We start from the raw sequence: 25,644 nt of genomic DNA, 5'->3' as shown, positions 1-25,644 counted from the left end.
AACTGAACATCATTTCATATTTATTGTACTAACGGCTGGAACCATGCTCCAAAAAAGGATGTCTGTAGCTACACCCTAGTATATTTGACTCAGTATTAAAATTAAATTGAAACATGGCAGTGCATGATTGCACAAAACTATAAAATTTTAACATGGCACGCTTGGTCATCAGAAATCACCAGTGAATATTTGAAGCAGCACAATGCTGATCTGTTCTCTCAATGACCTACACAGCAAACAGTTACCTGGTACAATTACGATTTTACAAAGTCTCAACTTGTCACCTCATCACAAAACTAATTACGAAAATGGAGCAAAATGTGCGTCATTCGCAAATACTTACTAGTCTCTAAGGAATTTAATGTTGTATTTCCCAATACTTTTAAGGAAAAATAAACAATTCAGTAATGCACAGTTGCTGAAACATAGAAATACAGAAAAACAGAATGCCCATACATATTGTAATTTAGCATGGAGGTTAATTATGTGTGTTACAAAATGTAGCTGCATTGATATTAACAATAGAAATGACACGGATAAAGTTAATACTAATAATTTATTTAAATTTAAAAGATCTTACATAAATGGCATTATTTAACTCAATATATAGCCAAACAACTTAAATGACTCAGCATTCCATCTAAAATTTCAAATCAGCATTGATAGGCACAATATGAATAAAATTATAGTACAATATGGGATCATTTTAAGAGACAATATCTCTTCATTTTTTATTTGGTTGTAAACTTTGGAAGCAAATATGGCAATTGCTATGAAATTTTACAGAGTTATGAAAATATTAAATTCACACAGTATGTACAACAGTAAACTATATTGAACATTCTGCCCATCCTGCAGCTCCTATCATTGACAAAGAGCAACACTCTTACTTATGGCAAATTAAATGCAACATTTGTTAATGTGGCCAAATTCACAGTATAGAAAATCCCCATAAACATGTGTAGAATACTTCCAAGTGGGAAATATTGTCCCCATGATTACATTAGTTGCATGCGAGAGGAAACACAAATACGAGTAAATTCTCAAACAATGAATGCACACTTTTAAAACAAGTTATATTGAGAACCTTATATATTCAATGAAGATAAATGCACTGAAGTATAAATTGGTAATGATTACGACTACCTTAAAGGTGACAATAGTCATGTAACATTCTATGCCACTGCATCTAAATAAATGATAAATTGCCTACTGTGTCTAAGGAATTCAAACATAATTTTAATTTGGTACTTGCCGACCATCTGAAACAGCATCATATAGCACAACTTCAACAAAATGTTGAATTGTACAACAGTGAAGATCTGTGGATTTCACTAAATCTTGTGACTACCACAAGCCTTACATATTATGTCTCCATGCATTAGCATTCAAACAATTTTTAAATCCTGCAACAGTAGGAATTATGCTTTATGTATTTAGAAAGGGCAAATGTGAAAAAATGATCATTATTTTAAATTGAGGAATATTTCAGGTATTTAGCCTTTTACCGATATAACTCTGGATTGCAGACCACCATTAAGACTATCCAATTTTCTTATTTTTGTTGAATTTTGTAGCAACGTTTATTACTGCAAGGCACATGAAGCCACTTCAGAGGACATTGAGAATCAACTACAGTGTAGGCTGGAGCTACGAGTTAGCTTGAATTGGATGTAGGTGGCAACACTGGATGTGCTTTTTTTTAAGCTAACACCTTTTCCTCACACTGCCTCCAAAACAATAAGACATTTGAAAAACCTGACATAAATCTTAACCTCCATGCCCACCAAGGATTCATTTAATGATGATCTGTAGAACATTTTTAACATGGCCACTGACTGTATTCATTACATGTCTTCCTGTGAAAATTCCCAAGTGGAAGACTATGGAGGAAAACCAAACTAAGTTTGTCCACCAAATTTAAATGTATGACTGTGGGATAATGAGACCAGGATGACATTGGCCCAGATCTTCCACCCACACTGCAGACTGCATTTCAATTACAATTTAACTTTTCCCACACACAGAAGCTAAAGGAAGTGTGAAGATATTCCTCCAATTTAAGGGGCTGCATCCAGAAGGCTTTAAGTCTGCTTGGAATAACTGTAATAAATCAATGCAAAAATGTAGGGAAGTTCAATAGAAAATGGCCAAAGAAGAGTCACATTGCACTCAAAATGTCAACTCTAAGTTTCTCTCCATTGATGCTGCTAGACCTGATTAGCGCATTTTAAAAAAATTATGGTCTAACTGGTTCCGAGATGCCATCAGCACGGGTTCCCATAGAATCACATCAAGTAAACCACAGGTTTCAGTTTCCAGACTAGTCAGATCTTCAGAATTTCCAATTCTGATATACATCACAACAGCAGAAGTTTGCGTGTTCACTGGGATTGGAAGATCCAAGCCGCTTTGAATGGTCCACACTAATTGAAAACATGTCAACACTCAAGGAGTACATTAAGAATAAAAACAAAATCAGGAGAAGGTTGCCAAGAAAGCAGCAAAATTGCCGAGCATGAGTCTTTTAAAAGGAGAATGGGTGGAAAGTCAGAAGTGCAGTATTATAATTTGGAAAATCTTCTGTGAAGCATACTTTTTAAGTAGCTTTACATAAGGTAATTAATATTCAAAGTTACTCTTTATATGAAATCCAGCTTCACAATGATCCCTAATTTCAGATTAGTTATTATCTTCACATAATATGCATACTTTCTCATAATTCTTTATCACAATTTAATTGTTATCTCCATCCATAGGAACACACAGTCTGACTGCATACTTTGAGAGATTTGAAAAGAGTAATAATCCCATCTTAAATATTAGCTCATGATAATTGTTTTTCTTTTTGAGGTACAACATTAAATTGAGATCCATTTTGTTCACTCACAGCTAGATTAAAATCTGACAACTAATCTGGTTTTTAAGCATATAATACTGCACTGTAAAAATAAGTGCCTGAAATGGATATTGGAAGTCGTGGTTTATATTTATAAGCAGTGATACTATTGCAATCTTTTCATACATTGGAACAGTTTGCTTATGACATTTTAAGCATGGCAATGATTTCTACTCAGCAAAATTTAATCCTGTTCTTATCAACATCAAGACCACTTTTACTTTAATGTTTTGTTAGCCCAGAAACTACTTTGAAAGAGCAAGGTAGAGAGATGAAGTTCCATGCAGATGAAGTTAAGTGAAACTGCACTGCCCATGATTTCACAGAAAAAGGTGATTACCATTGGACTGCAAGCAACGCATTCCAGAAGAGATGGGATGACCTAATCTCTCTCTAATACAATTTGCACAATGATTACTCTCCCACAGCCAAACTGAATCAGAACATTCCTTGCAAGTCAAGTCAAAACATATTCTGGTGATGAAAACTGTTTTCATCTTCTATCAGTTAGGAAAAAAATCTAAACGCACAGTTATGTAATTTTGGAGTGACTAGAGTTAATAAAGAACTTTATAACCCATTCTAACCTCAAACTGGTGTGATAATGCTGCTTCTTTAACAAGGATAAATTGTTCTTGTTTTTTTCCCCCCAAGAGGCAATGTAAAGGCAGAGGTTCTGATTTGTCTGGGTGAGGGACTGCTTATGGATAACAGCTACAGCCTAAGGCAATAACTAGGGAAAAGGGCTTTTAGGTTTGTATTTTTTTCCAAAACATTTGTACAATGAAAAAGGCTGGTGCTCTCAGTTCAGCAACTTTTCTAGTTTGGTTTATTGTTAGGTAGGGACCACGAGAAGCTGCTGGGTAAGAAAGAAGTTCCATGTTTCAGTCAATGATCCCTGGTTGATCCTCTCTGCAATCTCTCTCTCCTGTAAGAGCCTGTGTTTGAATTTGGAATGTTGCAGGAAATTGGAACAGCTCTTTGTTAAGTTAGATTGACTCAGTCGGGTTTTCAAATCGTTGTTATTCTACATGCTGGTTTCTTTTGCTTGTGTTTCATTCAGTAGTCTGTAAATAAATTCTGTTTTGTTTAAAACTGAGTGGCTTGATTAGCTGCATCATTCCTGAAATATCCACCTTACACCTACTTAAAACAACTAGAGATGTTTGGGTCTGGGCTACCTTCTTGAAATGTTTTGAGAGGTGTGGTCTTGTCCATAATACTGCTGTAAGTGAGATACAAACTATTTCTGAAGCATTTATGTCATCACAGTTAATAAAAGAATTAATAATTATTTAAGGCTTGACCAGTTAAAATGCAAAGCCTCAATGGAATGCGAAAAAATCAAATTTGTTCTGTGCACAAATTACAACATTAGCAGACTGTTGAATCTTTATGCAGATACAATTAAAAGAAGATAATGCTAGAAGCAAAGGAGAAAATGAAATACAAAACTGATCAGGCAGTTTTTGTATAAAGACATAATAAGCTAACAGCTTACATGTTATTTTGTGATCTGCCACCCACATTTTCTAAGTGTATGTTCTTCAGGAACTTATGCAAGGGGATAGTCATGTTCTCATCTAACAAGAATGATGTTTCTTATTATTGATTCATAGGACATGGGGTATCTTTGGTTAGTTATCATTTATGGCCCACCCCTGATTGCCAAAGGGTAGGTAAGAATCAACCATATTGCTGAAATTAAATCTTCTTAGCAATGCTGTTTCTGATACCATGGCTTCCTAATGCATTGAGCAGTTTATCTTCTTTAAAGGAATTTATTTATTTTGCCATACTGGTGATTCTTCCATGCTATGTTGTTGTTCTAGAGGATTACTTCATTTTTTGCAGCTTTAATGGAGGATTCCTGCACTTTTGCAGCGGTGAAGAAGAATTTCCCAGCTTTCTCAGAGGCTTTAACGCGATCAAAGAATTTAAAGCATTATTTGTAGAACGTGAAATTTCCTTACATGTAACGGCTATAACACGATTCCAGCGCCATTACTTTAAATGATGTGGCTATTGCATGATTATTTTATAAAGTGAGGTCACATGAGAATGAACTAATGTATTATATCAGAACCAAATGTATAATCTATTGCATCTCACCATTACTTGTAAGTTACATGAAGATGCTCGACATTACTACAAATCTTTTGGGAGGAACTATCCTCAAGTCTGTTTCCTCCAAGATCCACTTTACTCTTTCACCAAGTTGTCAAGATATCATAACAGTTAACAGTGCTTTTTGCACTCAATCCTTTCAGTCACCTTAAGACTCATACTTAACAAATGTATACTTTCATCTGGACTAAACCAGAAAAATAAGCAAAAATTTCAGAGGGATTGAGGGAAAGTTTTGTGATATTCCAATCAGAGAGATTGGGATCACAATCCATTTAATAGAAAATAGTCAATGATCGGAGAAGTCCCAACCATTCGAAGGGAATACAACATGAGAAAGATCGGATAATAAAAGGGGAGAGATCAATGTAAAAGACATTTTAAACTGAAAAAAAAGAGTGTTGTTTCAGGAGCTTTGAACAGAGAACTCATTTTTTTAAAATCATGGAGTTGTTAAACAAACTCTGGACAGAAGAAAAACTAGACCAACAACTTGCATTAACATCGCATCTTCAATATTGTAAGGTGCTCTGTGGGGCTACCAAATCATTGGAAGGGAGACCATAAAGTTTGGTCACTGGAATAGAATTTCATAATGGTTTCAAAAGGAGGAAAGGGTAAGGGTTTAGGGAGAAATTTCAGAGGTTCTAGATACTTCGTCAACGGCAGCAAAAGTGTATGAGGGCAAATAGAATGGCTTGTAGAACTTGAGAAGCATTCAGAGGCAAGTACTGTGATATTGGATCAGGAATGGAAAACAAGAGCTGTTTAATAATCAAAAACCCCAGAAGAATGGGTTAATAGTTTATCTCCACTTCCTTCTTCAGCCAGTTTTGACAATACTATGGCTTTAAGAGTATTTCATCCTGGTTTTTGTTTTGAAGAGGAGTTTTAAAGCAGAGGTTTCGAGTGTCTATTGAAATCCCTTAAATTAAACAGCTGGTGAAGCCTTGGGGTTTTTTTTTTGAAGAATTGGAACAACAGAAACAACCTCAATGGTTGGGGTTAAACTCCCACAGAACCAAGATTTTTAGTTTTTGGTTTTCAGGTGTAGCAGTTGCTGGGTCTTGAAGCTGGGTGGAAGCTGCAGTACATCTCTCCCTGCTAATTTCTCTCTCTCTTTCACTCTGAGTTTTCTCTATGTTTTTCCTTTTGGGCTGCAAAATCGCCTGTGAGACAGTCAAATTTTCTGAATTTGCTTTTGCCAAAGGTATGTTTTGGTGATGTTACTATATTGGAACAGCTACTTTTTAGTCATAGAATAATCTCTTATTCTATTAAATGCTCTAATAGAGTTAAGTTATTCCAATTTGTTCTCTTTTGTTCTATTTTACCAAAAGTGTATGAATAAAGTGTGTTTTGCATAGTGTTGAGTCGTTTGACCAATTGAATTGCATTTGGAATGCAACTTGTAAAATAAGAAAAAGTGAGGATTTAGACGATTTTCTGCACATATTTTGAGGGTGTTTGGTCTTGTCCACAATACAGTCAAACTGAGAAGCTGACTGGAGGACTGGTAGGCCCTTCGACACCAGGCTGCAGCCTGAGAGTACAGACAGAGGCACTGCTAAGACTCGAGGCCTGATGTTGATCTCTATTAAAGCTGTCAATGAATTATCTTCTCCGAATATCAAATCAAACTGACCATATAAATGCATGAATCCTATCAACTCTGCAATACAAAACTAATATAAAAAAAATACACTTGTACGTATTAAGCAAAATTTCACATTTGAAAAGATTGATTTGAGACAGTCTTGCACTGCAGAAATGGTTTGGATTCAGCATATTAACCCAAGGAGGAACGATAATGCACTCACGCCTAAAACTCCTTCAATGACAAACTAATAGACGTCAAAATTAAACAGAAAAACAGGGGTTATGACAAATTTTGAGTACAGAATACAGCTGAAACAGACAAGATACAGAGTGTTTAATGAAAAAACTAATAAATGCCAAGAATATAGGGAAAAAATAGCAGCTAACATAAAAGGGAGCCCCAAATAGTCTACAGGCATATTTTAATGACAATATATTCTATATACAAATTCATGGCAAAGTTCACAGATCATATAAAACTTAAAGTTGTGATAATTCCAAACTTCAAGTGGGGACAGACACACTAGTGAAATGGACAGGCAGGGCAAATGCAATTTAATGAGGATTTGTGTGACTAGTGCACATTCTGAGAAATGGAGAGGCAACATAATCTAAATGTTACAATTTTTCATCTTGGGATGCATATGGCTGGCAGATTAAGCTGTAAAAAAGTTATGAATAATTGGTTTTGTTACCTCTGCAAATACAAAAATAAAGTCATCATCTTAAATGTTTACCATTCTTTGGTTAAATATCAAATAGAGTAAAAGGGACACTTTTACAGAAGAAGCTCAGCAGGTCTAGCAACATCTGTGGAGAGAGAAGTTTACATCGAGTCCAATGACCTTTCTTCACTGAACTCTGTTTTCTCTCCCCACATGCTGCCAGAACTACTGAGTTTCCCCAGCAATTTGTTTTTGTTTGTTTCAGATCTCTAGAATTCATGATTCTTTGTTTCATTGCATCACTTTTACCAATATCATTTTTTAAGTCTATATTTTGTTTTAAACCAACATCAAATTTTCAAAGTGCTGTGCTGGCAATTGAAGCTATAAATAGCAATTAATGCTATTTTATTTATTGGTCTAGCAGTCTGTGGTTGGCCAAGAATACAGTCCAAATTGGCAAAAGTGAGGACAGCAGATGCTGGAGATTAGAATCAACAGTGTGGTGCTGGAAAAGCACAGCAGGTCAGGCAGCATCTAGGAGAATCGACGTTTCAGGTAAAAGCCCTTCATCAGGAAACCTGATTTCCAGTCCAAATTCCCAATTCCTCAAAGCGTTCTCACCAAAGGGAAGTTTTCCCTTTGGCAAGTTTGGCAAGGCAAGTTTTCCCAGTCTAAACAATAGAGATGATAGCCAGAACTAATTATCATAGGATTCACACTCACTCACTCTCTCCAGATACCATGGCCTCAAAAGGCATGGTCAATCACTGACTTCAATCTTGTCCATGGATATTCTTGACAAAGGTAAAGAACTGGTTTGCCATTACTATCAATAGGTGGTTCACAGAAATTTGTTTACTCTTGCCACTTGCTATTGTCATACGGTGAAATGATTCATCAGTTGATACTAAAGCAGCATGGCCACATGAAATTTCACCTTTAGTTAGAATGCAGTTGAGACTCTTTGACTTATCAATCTGTTAAGTTTGAAGTAATTTTATGTACCTAAGGGCACTGCAGCAGGTTTCCAAGGTTCTGTTGTCATACTGCCTTAAAAGCAGCATTCTCAAAAATCCATGAATGATGTCGGATAAGAAATATTAAGAATTTGATATCAAACTGAACTAATATCAGTTCAAATTAAAAGATGAAATTACTCTGGTATCTTTAATGTGAATTTTACTAAAAGTTTTTTTGGACATTCTAAATAATGACTTAACATTTATAAAACGCCTTTGACAGAAAGAAGAAAGACTTTGAACAGAATTTTATGCTTGTTTGGTTAAGTCCAAATTGTATTTTTTTGCAGAGTTTTTTGCCACAGGGTCCAGCAAGTTCTCTCATATCACACCCATCTTCCCTCAATAATTAGTTACCATGCCTCTGTGGTGTATAAAAAAATCCAATTTCAGCCCCATTTTATCAGACACTATTTCTGGAGCAACTAGTCATTCAACAGATATCCACCAAAGGCTGGTATCCACTGTACCCATGCTATCTTTGAATGGTGCACCTAGACAAGCACTATCACAGTGGAACTACCGTGAAAAATTGCTGATGTTCACCTTGGATGTGGCAGACAGGAGAATATCAGCAATCCGCTTTGCAGGCAGGGTTCCGGAAGTCCTGCTGGATAGGGTGGTGCCAAAACAAAGTCTCCCCTTTCAAGTCCAGCAGTGGAGACTGCAACACGGCACCATGCTAGCCTGGTTCAAAGTTACCACACAGATCAAAGCAGTCTTAGCCATGTGGTAGAATGTCTAGCATAGGAGGAAGTAAGGCAATATCTTACCGGTGTGCAGAAGGACAAGTGCCACCATTTTCTCTCAGATGCCGCACACACTTTATTCTCAGACACTGTAACCTCCTCCTAACAAGACTTAGGCTTTCTCTCGCTATCACCTTCCCTCACTTGCTGTCACCTACCCCAAAACCACTAACCCTGTATGCTCTTCATGCTGGCTACTCACTTGCTCAGGAGTAACATTTGTGTCACCCACTTTCATCTCCAGTAATAGCTGCCCCTTTCTCTCTTTCCAGGAGGAAAACAGCTAACCACAGCACCGAAAGACTCAAGATGGGACATGGGCTGCACGATATACATCTCTTCACCCTTTACGAGAAGAGAAGCCAAGCTGTAACTGCTCTGAGCTAGCCCTGGACCTATATCAAATGCTGCTTGATTTACTGTACCGGGAACGTCGTGGTGGAGGCCATCACCTTTACCAAACTGATGCTTTGTGACAACCATTTCAAACTTCCTGGCTTTATGTCTGTGCTAAGTAGGTTGAGAGACAAAGAAGAAAAAAAAGTTAAAGCAAAGAAATACAAGTCAAGGATGCTGTGAGCTTCCAGGTAGGTTCAGAGTGAGTGTGTATATAACAACAAGCAAAGAGCCTGAAGATGTCGCCAGATCCAGTCCATGAGACGGGTGTAAGTCCCTGAACACAAATAGTCCTTGCTGCTGCTTTACAATGGTAGCTGCTGATGAAGCCCAAGGTGCAAAGGCATCTTGTAAGTCGATCAAAGACATGTCATGAGGGTTCTCAGTCGTTGGCACACATTGGATGCTGACGGGAATTACCCTGAAATACTGATGAGTGGTTCCAACGTGGAGGTTGTTCAAAGAAAACCAAAACTGACAGGCATTTGCTCTGGTTTCTTTATTGAGATTTCATAACTTTGAGCCTGTTGGGCGAATTTAGTAACAAGTAAAAAGAACATGAGAAATAGGAGCAGGAGTAGGCCAACTGGGCCTTCAAACTTTCCTATCATTTAACAAGATCAATGCCACGCCTCATCTTCTCTTTTGTGCCAGCTCAGCACAGCTGTCAAGTCCCTGATTTTTCAGGGTCTATCGGTTTCCTATTCAAATACTTTATAATATTGCTTCCACAATGCTCTGGTATAGAAAATTCCAGTAATTCACTGTCCTCTGTGAGAAGAAATTCATTGGCATCTCAGTTTTAAATAACTGTCCCCTTATTTTGGGATTACGTCCCCTAGCTCGAGATACCTCCACTAGCGAAAACATCTTTACAACTTCTATCTTGAACAGCCCCTCTGAATCTTGGATGTTTCAATAAGATCACCCTTCATTCTTCTTAACACTAATGGATAAAAGTCTAACCTGTTTAGCTGTTCTTGATAAGTCAACCCATTCATTGCATGAATCAACCTAGTGATTCACATTTGAATGGTCTCCAATGTCAATACCCCTGTATATGAAAACGGAAATTGCTGAGACAACCCAGCAGGTCTGGGAGCATCTGTAGAGGGAAAGCAGAGTTAATTTTTTGGGTCCAGTGACCTTTCTGCAGATCAGCTGAGTTTTCTCAGCAATTTCTTCATTTCTGACTTTCAGCATTCACAGTTCTTTGTTTTAGATATGGGGACAAAATATATACAGACTACTCCAAATGCAGCCTCACCAACAACTTGTATAATTGTAATAAGATTTTGCTGGTTTGAAACTCTAACACCCAAGCAATAAGGACCAAAATTCAATTTGCCATCTCAATAATGTGTTGCAGCTGCATGTTTTACATCTCATTTACAAGAACATGTGGATCTCTGCACTGCAATTTTTGCAATCTCAATTTAAAATTTAGTCTATTTTATGATTAATAATACCAATAAGCACAATCTCTCACTTTTCTACATTAAACTACATCTTTCAAATTTTGCTACTTAACCTATTCAAATCGCCTTCCAGATTCCTATGTCCTGATTGCAACATGCCTTCCCACTTGTTTTTGCATCAGCAGCAAATTTGGATACTGTACATTTTGCCTTTTCCTCTTAGTCATTTAAACAATAGATAATTGGAGTCTTAAGATTGATCCTGTGTGACTTCAATAGTTCCTTCTTTCCAATCTGAAAAAGACCTATTTCATGCTAATTAATCTTTAATTCATGCTAACATATTATCCCAATAACAGGAGCAATTATCTTGTGCAAAACCCTGACTGAATGGCTTTCATCAACTCTGCTCTTTGCATCCTCAAAGAACAATAGCAAGTTGTTGAGCATGATTTCGCTCTCATAGAACCATGTTGACTCTGTTTGATTGCGTAAGCTTTTCTAAAAGTCCAGCTATTTCTTTCTTAATAATGAACTCCAGGAACAGGCCTACAGTTTTCTGCTTTCTGTCTCCTTTTCTTCTTAAATAGGCATCACATTAGGTGTTTTCCAATGGAAACTTCCGTGAATCCAGAGAATTCTGCAATGTCTCTAATGTCTCAGGAAAAATGTCTAAAAGCTTTGGATGTAAACTCTCAGAACCTGGTGACTTGTTTGCCTTTAATCCTATTAGTTTATCAAATACTTTGTCCCTCCTGAAAAAGATGATAAAAAGATCGTTGTTCCATTAGCACTTTGTTTATCTGTTAACTTTGCAATGTTTACAATGTTCTCCATCATGAAGACTAAAATAAAATATCTGAATTTCCGTTATCAATCCCCCAGTTGAATCCCCGAAAGATCCTGTACTTTAACCACTTTCTTTTTATATACCTATAGAAGCTCTGTTTGTTTTTGTATTTCTTACCAATTACTTTCATAAATTTTCTCCCTCTGTTAAGTCCTTAGTCATCTGCTGTTGGTTCCTAAAAAAAATCCCAATCACCTTGCTCACTACTTGGTTTTGTCATTTTATATGTCTCGATTGTCTTTGTTAACAATGGGTTGATCATATGTTTCACAGTGTCCTTTTTTTCCAGGATTAATCTTTTGTTGAACTTTATGAAAAATTTGCTTAAATATTTGCCACTGATCATCCACTGACTTTCCCCTTAGTCTATTTTCCCAGCATGCTTCAAACAACTCTTTCTTCAATCCTCTGTAACAGCTCTTATTTAAGTTGAAGACACTGTTGGAGACCCAATCTGATCTCCCTCAAACTAAATTTGAAATTTTACGAGGATAGGAAGCTGAATATTAATGAGCTGAGTTGAGCGTTTAACAATCACAACAGTCTACTGGAAACTCATTGCTGCCTAGCATGCATTTCACTCTGCTGCTTTTGATAAGCATAAAGGATGGCACAAGCTGCTCCAAACATTGAGATAAGCCTTGCTGCACTTTCATAATGCCACAGATTTCGCCACAGCCCACACCACTCAAATGCCTATATAATTCTTTGACTTCAGTGTTTTACATAACCAGACACCTTACAGCCAGTGAAGTACACACCCAAGTGTAATTACCATTGAAATTTAGAAAACATGGCAACTAATTTTGGAAACTATTCCATAACAATATAATAGTGACCTGATAATCTGTTTTTGTAAGCTAACTAAGGAATAAATATTGGCCAAAATACTGGAGATAACTCCCTGTGATTTTCTAAATAGCATAATGGGATCTTTTACATCTGTCCAAAGGGCAGATATAATCTCAGTTTATTGTCTCATTCTAATCGTGCAGATCTTCGTCATTCAGTACTGCAACTGAGTATCTCCTTTGTGCTCTGAAGCACAACTTGAACCCAGAACCTTGCACTAAGAAGCAAGAGTGTTATCTACTCTACAGCTTTGTGGTGAGCAATCCTTCTAGATTTTCTTTGACTTCACACAATTTGGATTGATCCCTATATGGAGGAGAAAGTGAGGACTGCAGATGCTGGAGATCAGAGCTGAAAATGTGTTGCTGGAAAAGCGCAGCAGGTCAGGCAGCATCCAAGGAGCAGGAGAATCGACGTTTCGGGCATAAGCCCTTCTTCTGGAATGAGGAAAGTGTGTCCAGCAGGCTAAGATAAAAGGTAGGGAGGAGGGACTTGGGGGAGGGGCGTTGGAAATGCCATAGGTGGAAGGAGGTCAAGGTGAGGGTGATAGGCCGGAGTGGGGTGGGGGCGGAGAGGTCAGGAAGATGATTGCAGGTTAGGAAGGCGGTGCTGAGTTAGAGGGATTTGACAAGGTGGGGGGAGGGGATATGAGGAAACTGGAGAAATCTGAGTTCATCCCTTGTGGTTGGAGGGTTCCTAGGCGGAAGATGAGGCGCTCTTCCTCCAACCGTCGTGTTGCTATGGTCTGGCGATGGAGGAGTCCAAGGACGTGCATGTCCTTGGTGGAGTGGGAGGGGGAGTTGAAGTGTTGAGCTATGGGGTGGTTGGGTTGGTTGGTCCGGGTGACCCAGAGGTGTTCTCTGAAAAATTCCGCAAGTAGGCGGCCTGTCTCCCCAATATAGAGGCGGCTACATCGGGTGCAGCAGATGCAATAGATGATGTGTGTGGAGGTGCAGCTGAATTTGTGGCGGATATGGAAGTATCCCTCGGGGCCTTGGAGGGAAATGGGGGGGGGGGGGGGGGGGGGGGGTGGTGAAGAGAAGTGTGGGCGCAAGTTTTGCATTTCTTGCGGTTGCAGGGGAAGGTGCTGGGAGTGGAGGTTGTGTTGGTGGGGGATGTGGCCCTGACGAGGGAGTCACGGAGGGAGTGGTCTTTTCAGAACGCTGATAGGGGAGGGGAGGGAAATATATCCCTGGTGGTGGGGTCCGTTTGGAGGTGGCGGAAATGACGGCGGATGATACGCTGTACATGGAGGTTGGTGGGGTGGTAGGTGAGGACCAGTGGGGTTCTGTTTGGTGGCGGTTGGAGGGGCAGGGCTCAAGGGCAGAGGAGCGGGAAGTGGAAGAGATGCGGTGGAGGGCATCGTCGACCACGTCTGGAGGAAATTGCGGTCCTTGAAGAAGGAGGCCATCTGGGTTTTACGGTTTTGGAACTGGTCCTCCTGGGAGCAGATGTGGCGGAGACGAAAGAATTGGGAATATGGGATGGCGTTTTTACAGGGGGCAGGGTTGGAGGAGGTGTAGTCTAAGTAGCTGTGGGAGTCGGTCGGTTTAAAATAAATGTCCGTGTTGATTCGGTCACCAGAGATAGAAATGGAAAGGTCTAGGTAGGAATCTGAGATGGTCCAGGTGAATTTGAGGTCGGGGTGGAAGGTGTTGGTAAAGTGGATGAACTGTTTAACCTCCTCGTGGGAGCACGAGGCAATGCCGATAGAGTCATCGATGTAGCGGAGGAAAAAGTGGGGGTTGGTGCCAGTGTAGCTGCGGAAGATGGACTGTTCCACATATCTTACGAAGAGGCAGGCATAGCTGGGGCCCATGGCTACTCCTTTAGTTTGGAGGAAGTGGGAGGATTGGAAAGAGAAGTTGTTCAGGGTGAGGACCAGTTCAGTCAGTCGAAGGAGGGTGTCAGTGGAATTTCAACATTGACCAGTTGAGTATCTAAGGAGTCACAAATAGTGCTAAACATGATGCAATCATCGGTGATCATCCCCACTTCTGACCTTCTGATAGAGAGGTCGTCATTAATGAAGCAGTTGAAGATGGTTGAGCATGGGACACTATCCTGAGGAACTCCTGTAGAGATATTCTGGAGCAGAGATGATTGACCACCAGCAACCGCAACTATCTTCCTATGTGCCAGCAGAGAGTTTGCCCCCTGAAAGCCATTAGTTCCAATTTTCTTTGATGCCAAGGGATCTCACTCTTACCTCAACTCTGGAATTCAGCTCATTTGTTACATTTGAACCAAGGCTGCAATCAGGTCAGGAGTGAAGTGGTCTTGGGTGAACCCAAACTGGATGTTACTGAACAGTTTATTGCTGAACAGATGGTGCTTGATAGCATTTTTGATGACACTTTCCATCACTTTATTTTCTTGTCAGGTGCTAAAGGTTGTACCTTCTTTCCTTCCAGCAAACCTCTTCAATCACTCAATGCTGTCTTTTCTAGTTAATCTTTCCTCGCGCGCCCCTTAAGTTAACTAACTAGCACAGTTTGCTTATTCCTTAACACATGCTCCTTAAATGCATGCATTTAATTGTGCTGTCAGAGGTCTTCCTCTCTGACACCTTAAAGCCTTCTGTTTCTGGAAGTTTTTGCTAACTTCTAAGCCACCAAGGACATCCTTTCATCTACCCCGTCTGTTCTGGGGACTGTTAAATTGTACAACCAATGTCAACAGGCCTTTTCTCCCTGAATGAGTGCTTTCCTCTATGGAAAAAACTTGCATACTCACTAACAGCTGGCTGGTTATCTCTTACCAAAAGGATTGCTTCTGTCTCACTGCATCATAGGATCAATGCATTAAATGAAATTAAAACTAAGCTACTTTCTTCTTCACAAAGCTACACATGGCTCTAGCCAATTTCAAACCCAAATTTCTAAATAATATTTTATGAACCTTCATAAAATAACCTAATTCTGTTTCAATCAGGAAACAGATGAGATGATGATGTTTCGGGGCTGTCTCTTCACATTTAGAATAAAATGAAGGCTCCATGAGATGTCTGTGAAATATGCCTCTGTGGTTAGATTGTGAAAGTACAAAAGGAGCCCAGATTGATTCATTGGGAATAAGATACAAAATATTTCCATTTGGCAGCAGTGGATCAATGGTCTCCAAAATCTCAGAAAGTTGTTGAGAATGTAAAGTTATAAATCGTTTGTTTACAAATGTTTAGTTCCATCTTTCAAGAAAATTTGGCTCCCAAGAAAGATAATTAATTTCTTTTGATATAGGGCTCCTTTGATTGATGATATTAAGGAGATGGGTTTTGGAATGGGAAGGTACACCGCAATATTGGGTTCCAGACTTTGATAAAATATCCTTGCAGAGCACAGACAAGATGATATGCTCAGGTCTGAAACAGAGATAAGTAGAGGCCCAAAGTTTATGGTTCAGTGTCTAAACATAAGTGGATGCTTGTCTCAGATTGAAAAGATGATATTTGTCAGTGTTAACCAAAGCAGGGAAATGTGCCTTGCTTGACAAAAGTAAAATCCTCTGGGAATATTCTTACTGTGACAGACAGTTCTCGGTTAGAAATCATGTGGTTGAGAAAGAAAAATCACATAAGTGAACTATTGGGAGTTAAGAATTATTTTGGACCAATAATAAAATTAAGTGTCTACTTAATTGCCTGTATTCTGTTTTGTGATTTAAAGGGTAAATTACTTAAATATTTAGTAGTGCTTTAAGTCTTTTATTAGAGTAAGCATCTTAAGTTGTGAAATTTTGTTATATTATTCTTTGTTATTAACTGAAAATCTGAATTTAATTTCAAAGGTAGCAGTACAGTATTCATAACAATTCCTCCCACAAAACATTAGACTAAATTAAAAATCCTGTCACAAGTTAACAGAGCTAATTAGTTTTTGTAGCTAGAGCAAAATCTTAAGCCCTCAACTGGAGTTACTTTAATGTATTTTACAGGGTAGGTAGTTTCAGTAATTAAACTGTACAACATTAGTTTTCGACGTATCAATTCCAACCATAAATACAAACAAGTGGAATCAGATTACATTCAGATTTTCCCTTGAATTCAATTCAGCTTTGTTTTAAAATCATTGAAGAACGAGATAAATCCAAATCATTATAACAGCAGTTTCATTGCAAGTTTTCCCCGTCAGCTTTATTTTTAAATTTTCCTCCAATGAATAAAATAGCTCACACTAACATGACTGCTGCTAAACCTCAACCAATTGATAAGTGGTATCCACACAAAAAAACTTGCTGCTGACTAAGCAACACATTGACCTTGAGAATGAACTAAACTGAAATTGCATTGAACCTAAATCGGGGTATCATTTCATGCTGTACCCAACGAGGCTTGCTGCAGGACCAGAGCAAATTGAGCTGTCTCAACATTAATGTGGAGGTGCCGGTGTTGAACTGGGGTGGAAAAAGTTAAAATCACAACACCAGGTTATCGTCCAACAGGTTTATTGGGAATTACAAGCTTTCAGAGCTCTGCTCCTTCATCCTTGCTAATGGGGCAGGGTCATAGGGCACAGAATTAATAGTAAAAGATCAAAGTGTCATACAACTGATGTGATATACTGAACAAATCTAGATTGCTGTTAAGTCCATTTATTGTGTGACTTTTAACTTTGTCTCAACATTAAGGCAGAGCAGGTAAGCTGTGATGGCCCTATGGGTAGGTCACTGATCATGGGTTGGGCAGCCTAATAGGTCAAGTCAAATGCCCACTCATGACTGGTGGAGAAACAGTGGCGACTGCCATCAACTCACAGTTTTAACGTGGAGTGGAGGACATTTGCATTTTATGCCAGTGGCAAATATGGACTATCAAATCTGATCATTAAACCCAAGATCTTAAACAGTTTTTACAAAGTTAAAAATCACACCATGTTGCAGTCCAACAGCTTTAGGTGGAAGTACAAGCTTTCAGAGTGCTGCTCAGGTAGTTAGTGGGGCACAATCGTAGGACACTGAATTTATAGTAAAAGATCAAAGTGTCATACAACTGATGTGATATATTGAACTAACCTAGATTGCTGGTAAACCTTTAATCACTTAGAATGGGGTTGCAAGCTTTGATTCATTAATATGTAAATCCCAGAGCTTCTTTCAGATCTTGGGAATGGGACTTGAAGGAAGTTCTGGGATTTACATATTAATGAATCGAAACCTGCAACCCCATTCTAAGTGATTAAAGATTTAACAGCAATCTAGCTTTGCTCAATACATTGCATCAGTTGTATGACACTATGATCTTGTACTACAAATGCTGTGTCCTATGATCCTGCCTCACTTGCTACCTGACAAAGGAGCAGCACTCTGAAAGCTTGTACTTCCAAATAAACCTGTTGGTCTATTATCTGACATTGTGAGAATTTTAACTTTGTCCAACAGTGGCACCTCCACATTACAGTTTCTAGAAAGGAAGAAACATGGACCTAAAATGGCTGTAGTGGTCATCTGATCATTAGCCTCACAAAGTTTGCCTCAAACTTTATGGAATAAACAAAACTGTCTACACTAAAAGTGTGATTTGATTCTATAGACATTGAATCCAGGCAACCAAGTGAGCATCAAAACATTTAAAACTTGTGTTTTAACTCACATTAGTTGATAATTTTACATATGCAGAGATGAGATACATGACTACCAGTCAGCCAACTTGGAAAAACAATGTACAGACTTGGGATTACACACTGAGCAATAGTTCAGCATCAGAACAGAGATAATGGAAATGGATTTGTAAGCAAGAATCTCTCACCCTGCCTCTTTTCATCAGCATTCAAAAAAAAGGCCCCATTGAGAAAGTAAATTGGGGAAACAACCACTTTGCAAGAACACAAGGATATCTTCAAAATTCAGCATTGCTTAGGGTACTAGTCAATAACTAAATCAACTGTAACTCAGGTTGAATATTTAACTCAAGACTGAAAGCTTATAGACTGTATAGCCTTTATCCTACTCTGCTGCACCAGACACACACACACTTTTTAACTTTTCATTTTGAGTTTGTTTGTATGTTTGACATTATGTTTTTATTCCATTTTCATGGATTTAGTAGAGAATAAAATTCCCCTTTCTTTCACTCAAGAGAACTTGGTAATTAACTCTTTCATTTTCCTGTGAACTGTCGTCCAGCTGAAGTGTGATAGCTCTGTGCTAAAAAGAAATGAAAGTATTTGCTGTGACCAACCAGGAAGGGATTAATAAAGGGAAACGAAGTCCCCCTCTACACGTAGGGAAAGTAACAAACATGTCTTTCAAATGACAGCTTTAAATGGTCCCTTGAAGTTTGGCTGCTGATCTGAAGATATGGACCAAAGCAGGTAATCTGCCTATGCAATGGATCAAACCTGTATCATTCCATACCTACACTCATGTAAGGTACAGTGCCATATGATGTGACACTTTGGCCACAGAATGAGCACCACTTAACCTCCTAACTTTCTGGGCACTTAGGCATCGTGTTTTACGGATATAAAGTGACTATTATCTTTCTGCCTTTCTGACAATTTCATTTTATGCAAATGGAACTGTCTGCAGGAACAGAGTGGTTTTGTGGATTGCAAAGACAAATTGACATATCATTAAAAGTGGGGTCATAAGTTGATAATGTTTTAAATACAAGCCGGTTTCTAAATGTTACATTTTTATGCTCACCTCTGAAACCAACAAGCGGACTTACAAACATTTGTTGTCAAAATTTCCAACTGTTGGGTACAGTCATCGTCATGCAGCATGGAAACAAACCCTTGGGTCCAATCAGTCCAAGCTGATCATGTTCCAAATGCAATAGCCTGCACTTGGCATATTCCAATTCATGAACTTATGCAAATGCCTTTTAAATGTCATAACTGTACCTGCATCTGCCACTTTCTTTAGCAGTTTATTCCACACATGAAGCACCCTCTGTGTAAAAACAAAGTTGCCCCTCATGTCCTTTTTAAAATCTTTCTCCTCTCACCTTAAAACTATGCCCTTGTTTTGAACTCCTCCACCCTAGGGAAAAGATCCTTGTCATTCACCTTATCTCTGCCCCATATGATTTTATAAACTTCAATAAGGTCACCCCTCAACCTCCTATATCCCAGTGAAAGAAGTTCCAGTTTTTCCAGTCTATTTTTATTTCTCAAATGCCCCCATTCCCTGCAAAATCCTAGTAAATTTTCTCTGAACCCTCTCCAGTTTAATAATACCCTTGCTATAACAGGACAAGCGGAACTGCACACAGCACTCCAGAAGAGGCCTCACCAACATTCTGTACAACTTCAACATGATGCCCCAATTCCAACACCCTGTGACATAACTTCAAAAGAATTATGTACCTGAACCCCTCGATCTCTCTGTTCTACAGCATTACTCAGGGCCCGACCGATAATTGTTTAAGTCCTGTCCTTGTTAGTATTACCAAAATGCAATACCTCATTTATCCAAATTAAACTCCATTTGCCATTTGTAAAACCACTGATCCAACTTATCAAGATCTCTATGTAATCTTAAACAACCTGACAAGTAAACAATGCCCTTCAGCGACAAGTGGAAAAAAACCTAACATGAGAGCAAATAAAAACCTCCCTTTTATAGAATTCTTGGTTGTACATTTTTGTCAACTGCTTGTGATTTTGAGCAAGTAGATTAAATAAGTTACATGGGGGAAATCAGAACCTGTTGTTGAAGGTACTTACCGCTGGTACAAGCAACTTTTTAACTTCCTCCACTGCCCTCTTTAGTTTTATTTCTGCTCTGTTCTGAGCATCTTCCACAGTGATTAATACATGCAAGTCTTCATTCAGGTGTTCCCAGTTAGGTTTGCCTCTATTTTGTTCCTCCTGTAACACCAACAGGCCAAAGAAAGGTGTTAAAGAATGGTGTTAAAGATCAAAAACAAAACAGAAGTTAGTTTTCTTATTTATGATTTCTTCATGCCCAATTAATTCTAGCTCCACTGAAAAGATGAACAAACAGCATTTTTCAATGCTGCTACCTATGGTATCCTTTGATCACATAAAACAAACCCCACAGGAGTAACCCATGACAATATAACCTGTGCTTGGAATCTTCTTCCAATTTCCATGGTCACAGGTAATGGAAAGATGAGCCTATATCTTAATAGTACGAGACATGGAAGCATTAACATGCATCACCAAGTTTTAGATGAAATGCATGCATTCACATGTCCAAACCTTTTTAATGTGCTTCCATCACATCCACACAAATTACTACTTCAAATAATCCACGATGCAACATTTCCCACACGAAATATGTCATAAGCCTTATTTAATCTGTGTATATGGCAAACCATTCATTTAAAATACCCATATTTTACTTCTACTCAAATTATTATGATTGTTAAATTACAGTTTTTCACCCCAGTTAATTTGTTTTAAAACATAATCCTTTGCCTTAAGATTTAATTATACCCCAGTTGAAAAATTAAAGATTCAATTATTCAGCAACATAAATGTTTTGAAATTGGTGTTAAATGTAAGTTTTCAGTTCCATTTTGAATTTATAAACCAACATTTTCAGATAATTTTATAGGTGAAATTAAAATTTTCATTTGCACATTATAAGTGACTGTGTGGTATGGCCAAAACTACATTGCAAGGATGCAGGGTATAATCTTTCTTGTCACAGGATTTAATTTTCTCTTGTCCACCTAATCTCACTACTACAAAGCACTTAGCAATTGGAAAGTGCTGTCCAAAATGATTGCACTGAATTCTGATAATAATTCAGTAGGGAGACTGAAGCCCAACCAAAGTTCTGGACAAAATGCTGCTCTAACATCTCATGAGATGGTACTCCTCCGCAGGGCTCTGCACAATGTTGGTGACAAATGATACAGGGACTGCACTGGACTGTGATGTGACTTGTTATATTCCCTGGAGTCTAATCCATTTAGGCTCCTTCAGCTCATTAATAAGTTGATAGTCAAGAAAAATGAATATTTTACACCCAAATGTATTTAATCAATCCTAAAATTACTACCATGACTCTTTGATTTGTATAAAATATTGATTTCTCAGTTATGTGTCAACTCCTGGGACCATAAATTATATATTATTAATACTTTGTCAAATTACAGTGATAAGTTATGGAAATAAGCACAATTAGGAGAAATTATCCTTAATCTAATAATAAAAACTTTGCTGTTATAAATTATTGTGTCCACCCTAATAGAAAGGAAAGGTAGGCACCACTGAATGAAAGTAATAAATGCTGTAATATACACAGCTTTTCTTTATATAATTCTAAAATATTAGCAGGATATCATTGAGAACGGTTCAGAACTTTTTCATTTGGAATACTTCCCTCTAAATGTAAGCATCAGAATTAAATTTTAGTGCCTGAATATAATCCTGAAGCAGAAAATAATAAAACTCAATACTTAAAGGACATTGCTATTCCTCGTGTATGAACACCATTAAGTAGTTAGGAGTTCATTCACAAATCTGTTTTTAAATCAGAGCAACCAAAATCCATTTTATCCAATATATTGTGAGATGGTGACCGTTTATTAAAATGACTGCTCCATTAAAAGAATTCTGCTTTTTAATTTGAAGGTGAGTATTGGTGATCCAAAATTTCCTACAATCGTGTCAACATCCTTGATGGTTTTTAATGGAATTCTCCCCACTTGGTACATTATAAACGATAAAACATTGCAGGGGAGACATTCTTCATACAGATAACACCATGATAAATGCTTAAAAAATGTCATACTCTTGGAAAAACAATGCAACTGGCCAAATAATGATCTTACATTCCACACCTTAACTACACGTCCTCCCACCCACTTCTGTAAAAACACAATCCCTTACTCCCAATTCCTCTGTCTCTGCTGTATCTGCTCCCAGGATGAGCCATTCCACTCTTCCTGGATCTCAGATGTTCTCCTCCTTCCAGGATTGTAATTTCCCCTCCCCTGTTAGCAACAATGCCCTCAATTTCTTCCATTTCCCGCAACACTGCCCTTTAACCTCATTCCTCCAACCGCAACAAGGATAGAATCCCCTGGTCCTCACATTCCACCCCACTAATCTCTAAATCCAGCATATCAGCCTCTGTTATTTTCGCCACCTACATCACCAAATATCTATTTTTCTCCCCACCCCTAACTGCATTCCATAGGGACTATTCCCTCCTTGACTCCCTTGTTAGGTCCATACTCCCCACAAACCATTTCTCCACACCTGGCACCTTCCCCTGAAGTGCAAAACCTGTGCCCACATCCCCACATCCTTACCCCAACTGCTGTCCAAGACCCCAAAGGATCATTCCAAATCCAGCAGAGATTTACTTGCATACCCTCAAACCTCATTTACTGCATCCGTTGCTCTCAATGTAGTCCCCATTGGAGAGATGGAGCACAAACTCGCGGAAAGATTCAGGGAACATTTCTGGTCTGTACGCACCAACCAACCACACCTACCTTAGTCATTCATTTCAACTCCCCCTCCCATTCCACCCATGACATTTTCGGCCTGAACTAGGCATTCATAGCCTGAACAAGGCCACCAGCAAAATGGAGGATGAACAAGCCACCTTCTGCCTCGGGAGCCTACAACCACGCAACACTGAATTCATAATTTTTCAAATCTACCCAGCACCTATCCCATCCCATCCCAGATCCTACCCTCCAACTTGGCTCCACCCTCTTGACCTGACCTACCTGTCCATCTTCCTTCCCATCCAACCGTTCATACTTCCACCAACTTATCACAATCACCTCCTGCCTTCACCCACATCACCATCCCAACTACCTTTCCCCTAGCCCCACCCCCCATTTATTACTCAGCCCCCTTCACCCTCCCCAGTCTTGAAGAAGAGTTAAGCCTGAAACATAAACACTTGTTCCTCAGATGCTGCCTGACCTGCTATGCATTTTCCAGCGTTACACTTTATCGACTCTTGACTTCTCCAGCAGCTGCCGTCCTCACAACTCACTAAGAAATGTATGTGAAATTAGTAAAATATTAATGAAGCTTTTACGATTAAAGATAATATAAGACTCCTCAGGTTTTGTATTATATATACATTTCAGAGGTAAATGGTAAATAAGGTAAAGTCCTATCAGACCATAGGGCTGCTTTCTCAACTGACAGAGATGACTGTTGGTGGTTTAACTTGAGATCACCATGTCTGAGATGAGGAGAGGTTGAGAAGGAAAGTCATACATTATAACTTGAGGTGGTGTGGTAATTAAATCCACACTGTTGGTATCACTCTGCATCGCAAAGAGCTGTGCAGCCAACTAAGTTATCATGCGAACTGAAGTCTAAATTAAGTCTCTGAGTGCAAGCACCTACCCACAATTGTCTTGTACTAACCTACTTTCTACTGTCAGGTTTCAAAACATGAACAGAATCACTTTGGAGTGACAGAATTCAAATTAAATAAACATTCTACATCTCGAGGACACATCTGCATTCAGTTGCTCATTGCCTCCATGAGTCTTTTGCAGGTCCAATAGAGACATACAACTTTTGCCACAAATGATCGGCTGAATACATTTTGTGTAATAACAAAAAAATGTGGTTCTGTTGAGACCTTCATTCTTGTTCACAAGCTTGCAAGGATTTGGGTTAAACAATCAAACAGCACAGTTTGCTCTTGAACAGGTTTGAACCCAGTCGAACAGATTCCCATACATACTCCCACACAGACTCTCATAGCTACTTGGATGACACTTCCTCCCAAACTGTATCCTGCAAAAACTCCATCCCATTTTTCCAATTCCTCAGTCTCTGTTGCATCTGCTCTGATGAGGAGACGTTCCACTCCCAAGCACCCCAGATGACCTCCTATTTCAAACAATATTTTTTCCGCTCATGATCCAGACAGCCCTCCACTGCATCTCCTCCATTCTGCATTCCACTGCTCTAAACTACACCCCCCCCCAAAACATAAGAGTCCCCCTTGTCCTCACTATCCATGCTACCAGCCTCTGCGTCCTATGTATCATCCTCAAATACTTCCACCAACTCTAATCAAGCCCCACCAGCCAGAACATCTTCCCCCTCCCCAGTCCTCTCTGCCTTCAGCAGGAACCATTCCCTTTGCCACTCCCTGGTTTGTGCCACACTCCCCACCAACCCTCCTGGTACCTTCCCTGAAACGAAAAAGATGCAACACTTGCCTGTACATCACTTCCCTCATCTCCATCCAAGGCCCTAAACAAACCTTCCAGGTGAGACAGAGGTTCATCTGCATCTCCTCCAACCTAGTGTACTGCATCCCGCCTTCCTGACATGGTCTTCTCTACACTGGGGAGACCAAATAGAGACTAGGTGACTGTCTCGCCGAGTATCTTTGCCGGGCTCGAAATGGCCAGTCTGACCTCCTGGTCAGCACCCACTTCAATTCCCCTTCCCACTACCTTTCCGACATGTCAATCCAGCCTCCTTCATTGCCACAATGAATCAGACCACAAATTGAAGGACCAATACCTCATCTTCCGCCTGGGCAGCCTAGAGACTGGAAGACTTAACACTGAATTCTCCAATTTCAAATAACGCTCCCACCCATCCCCCTGCTCCCTTTCCAGCCCCACCTCCTCCCTCCCATTCCACCTACCGACCCTTCATTCCAGCTACCGAATGGATTCATCCCTCCCATCGACCAACCAGGTCATACCCACTACCTGTGTTCACTTATCACCATCTTACCATTCTGCTACTCTTTCAAACCCAACCCAACACCTCCCTCCCCATCTCTTTACCTGTAGAGCCCCCTACCCCTATATGGAGTTCTGAAGAAGGGTTAGATCAGAAACGTTAACTTCTCCACGTCCTAATGCTGCCTGGCATGCTGTGTTCTTCCAGCCACCTACTTATCTAAATGACAGCTTTGTTTACTGCTGGATTTTGATGCTCCATACTGTAAAATGGTTGAGAGCAAATTGGGCAGTCCCCTGTACAGCTTTCCCAATTTTTATTACCAGTGACTTTATTGGAGCATTAGAAAAAATAGGAATTATGCAAAATGAGTTTCCATTAGTTGGATTAGCCATAGTAATGGGGTTACAGGAATAGGGTGGGGCTGGTTTTGGCTGTGATGCTCTTCAAAGGGTCAGTGCAGAC

General features: G+C 39.2%; 1 protein-coding gene across 6 annotated transcripts in view; it reads right to left on the bottom strand.

Annotated features, from left to right (window-relative positions):
- Positions 1-25,644, bottom strand: part of LOC140483175 (KH domain-containing RNA-binding protein QKI) — a 534,384-nt gene that overhangs the window by 132,609 nt on the left and 376,131 nt on the right. For all 6 annotated transcript variants that reach the window (XR_011961908.1, XM_072581215.1, XM_072581214.1 and 3 more), the window contains exon 4: positions 20,245-20,388. Coding sequence is in view for 5 of the 6 variants with exons in the window: in XM_072581215.1 (XP_072437316.1) it covers positions 20,245-20,388 (144 nt within the window). In the remaining variant the exon portion in view is untranslated. The remainder of the gene's footprint in view (positions 1-20,244; positions 20,389-25,644) is intronic.

Source organism: Chiloscyllium punctatum, chromosome 11 (assembly GCF_047496795.1).
Source record: "Chiloscyllium punctatum isolate Juve2018m chromosome 11, sChiPun1.3, whole genome shotgun sequence".
Classification (NCBI taxonomy): Eukaryota; Metazoa; Chordata; class Chondrichthyes; order Orectolobiformes; family Hemiscylliidae; genus Chiloscyllium; species Chiloscyllium punctatum.
This window is presented reverse-complemented; position numbering and strand designations above follow the sequence as displayed.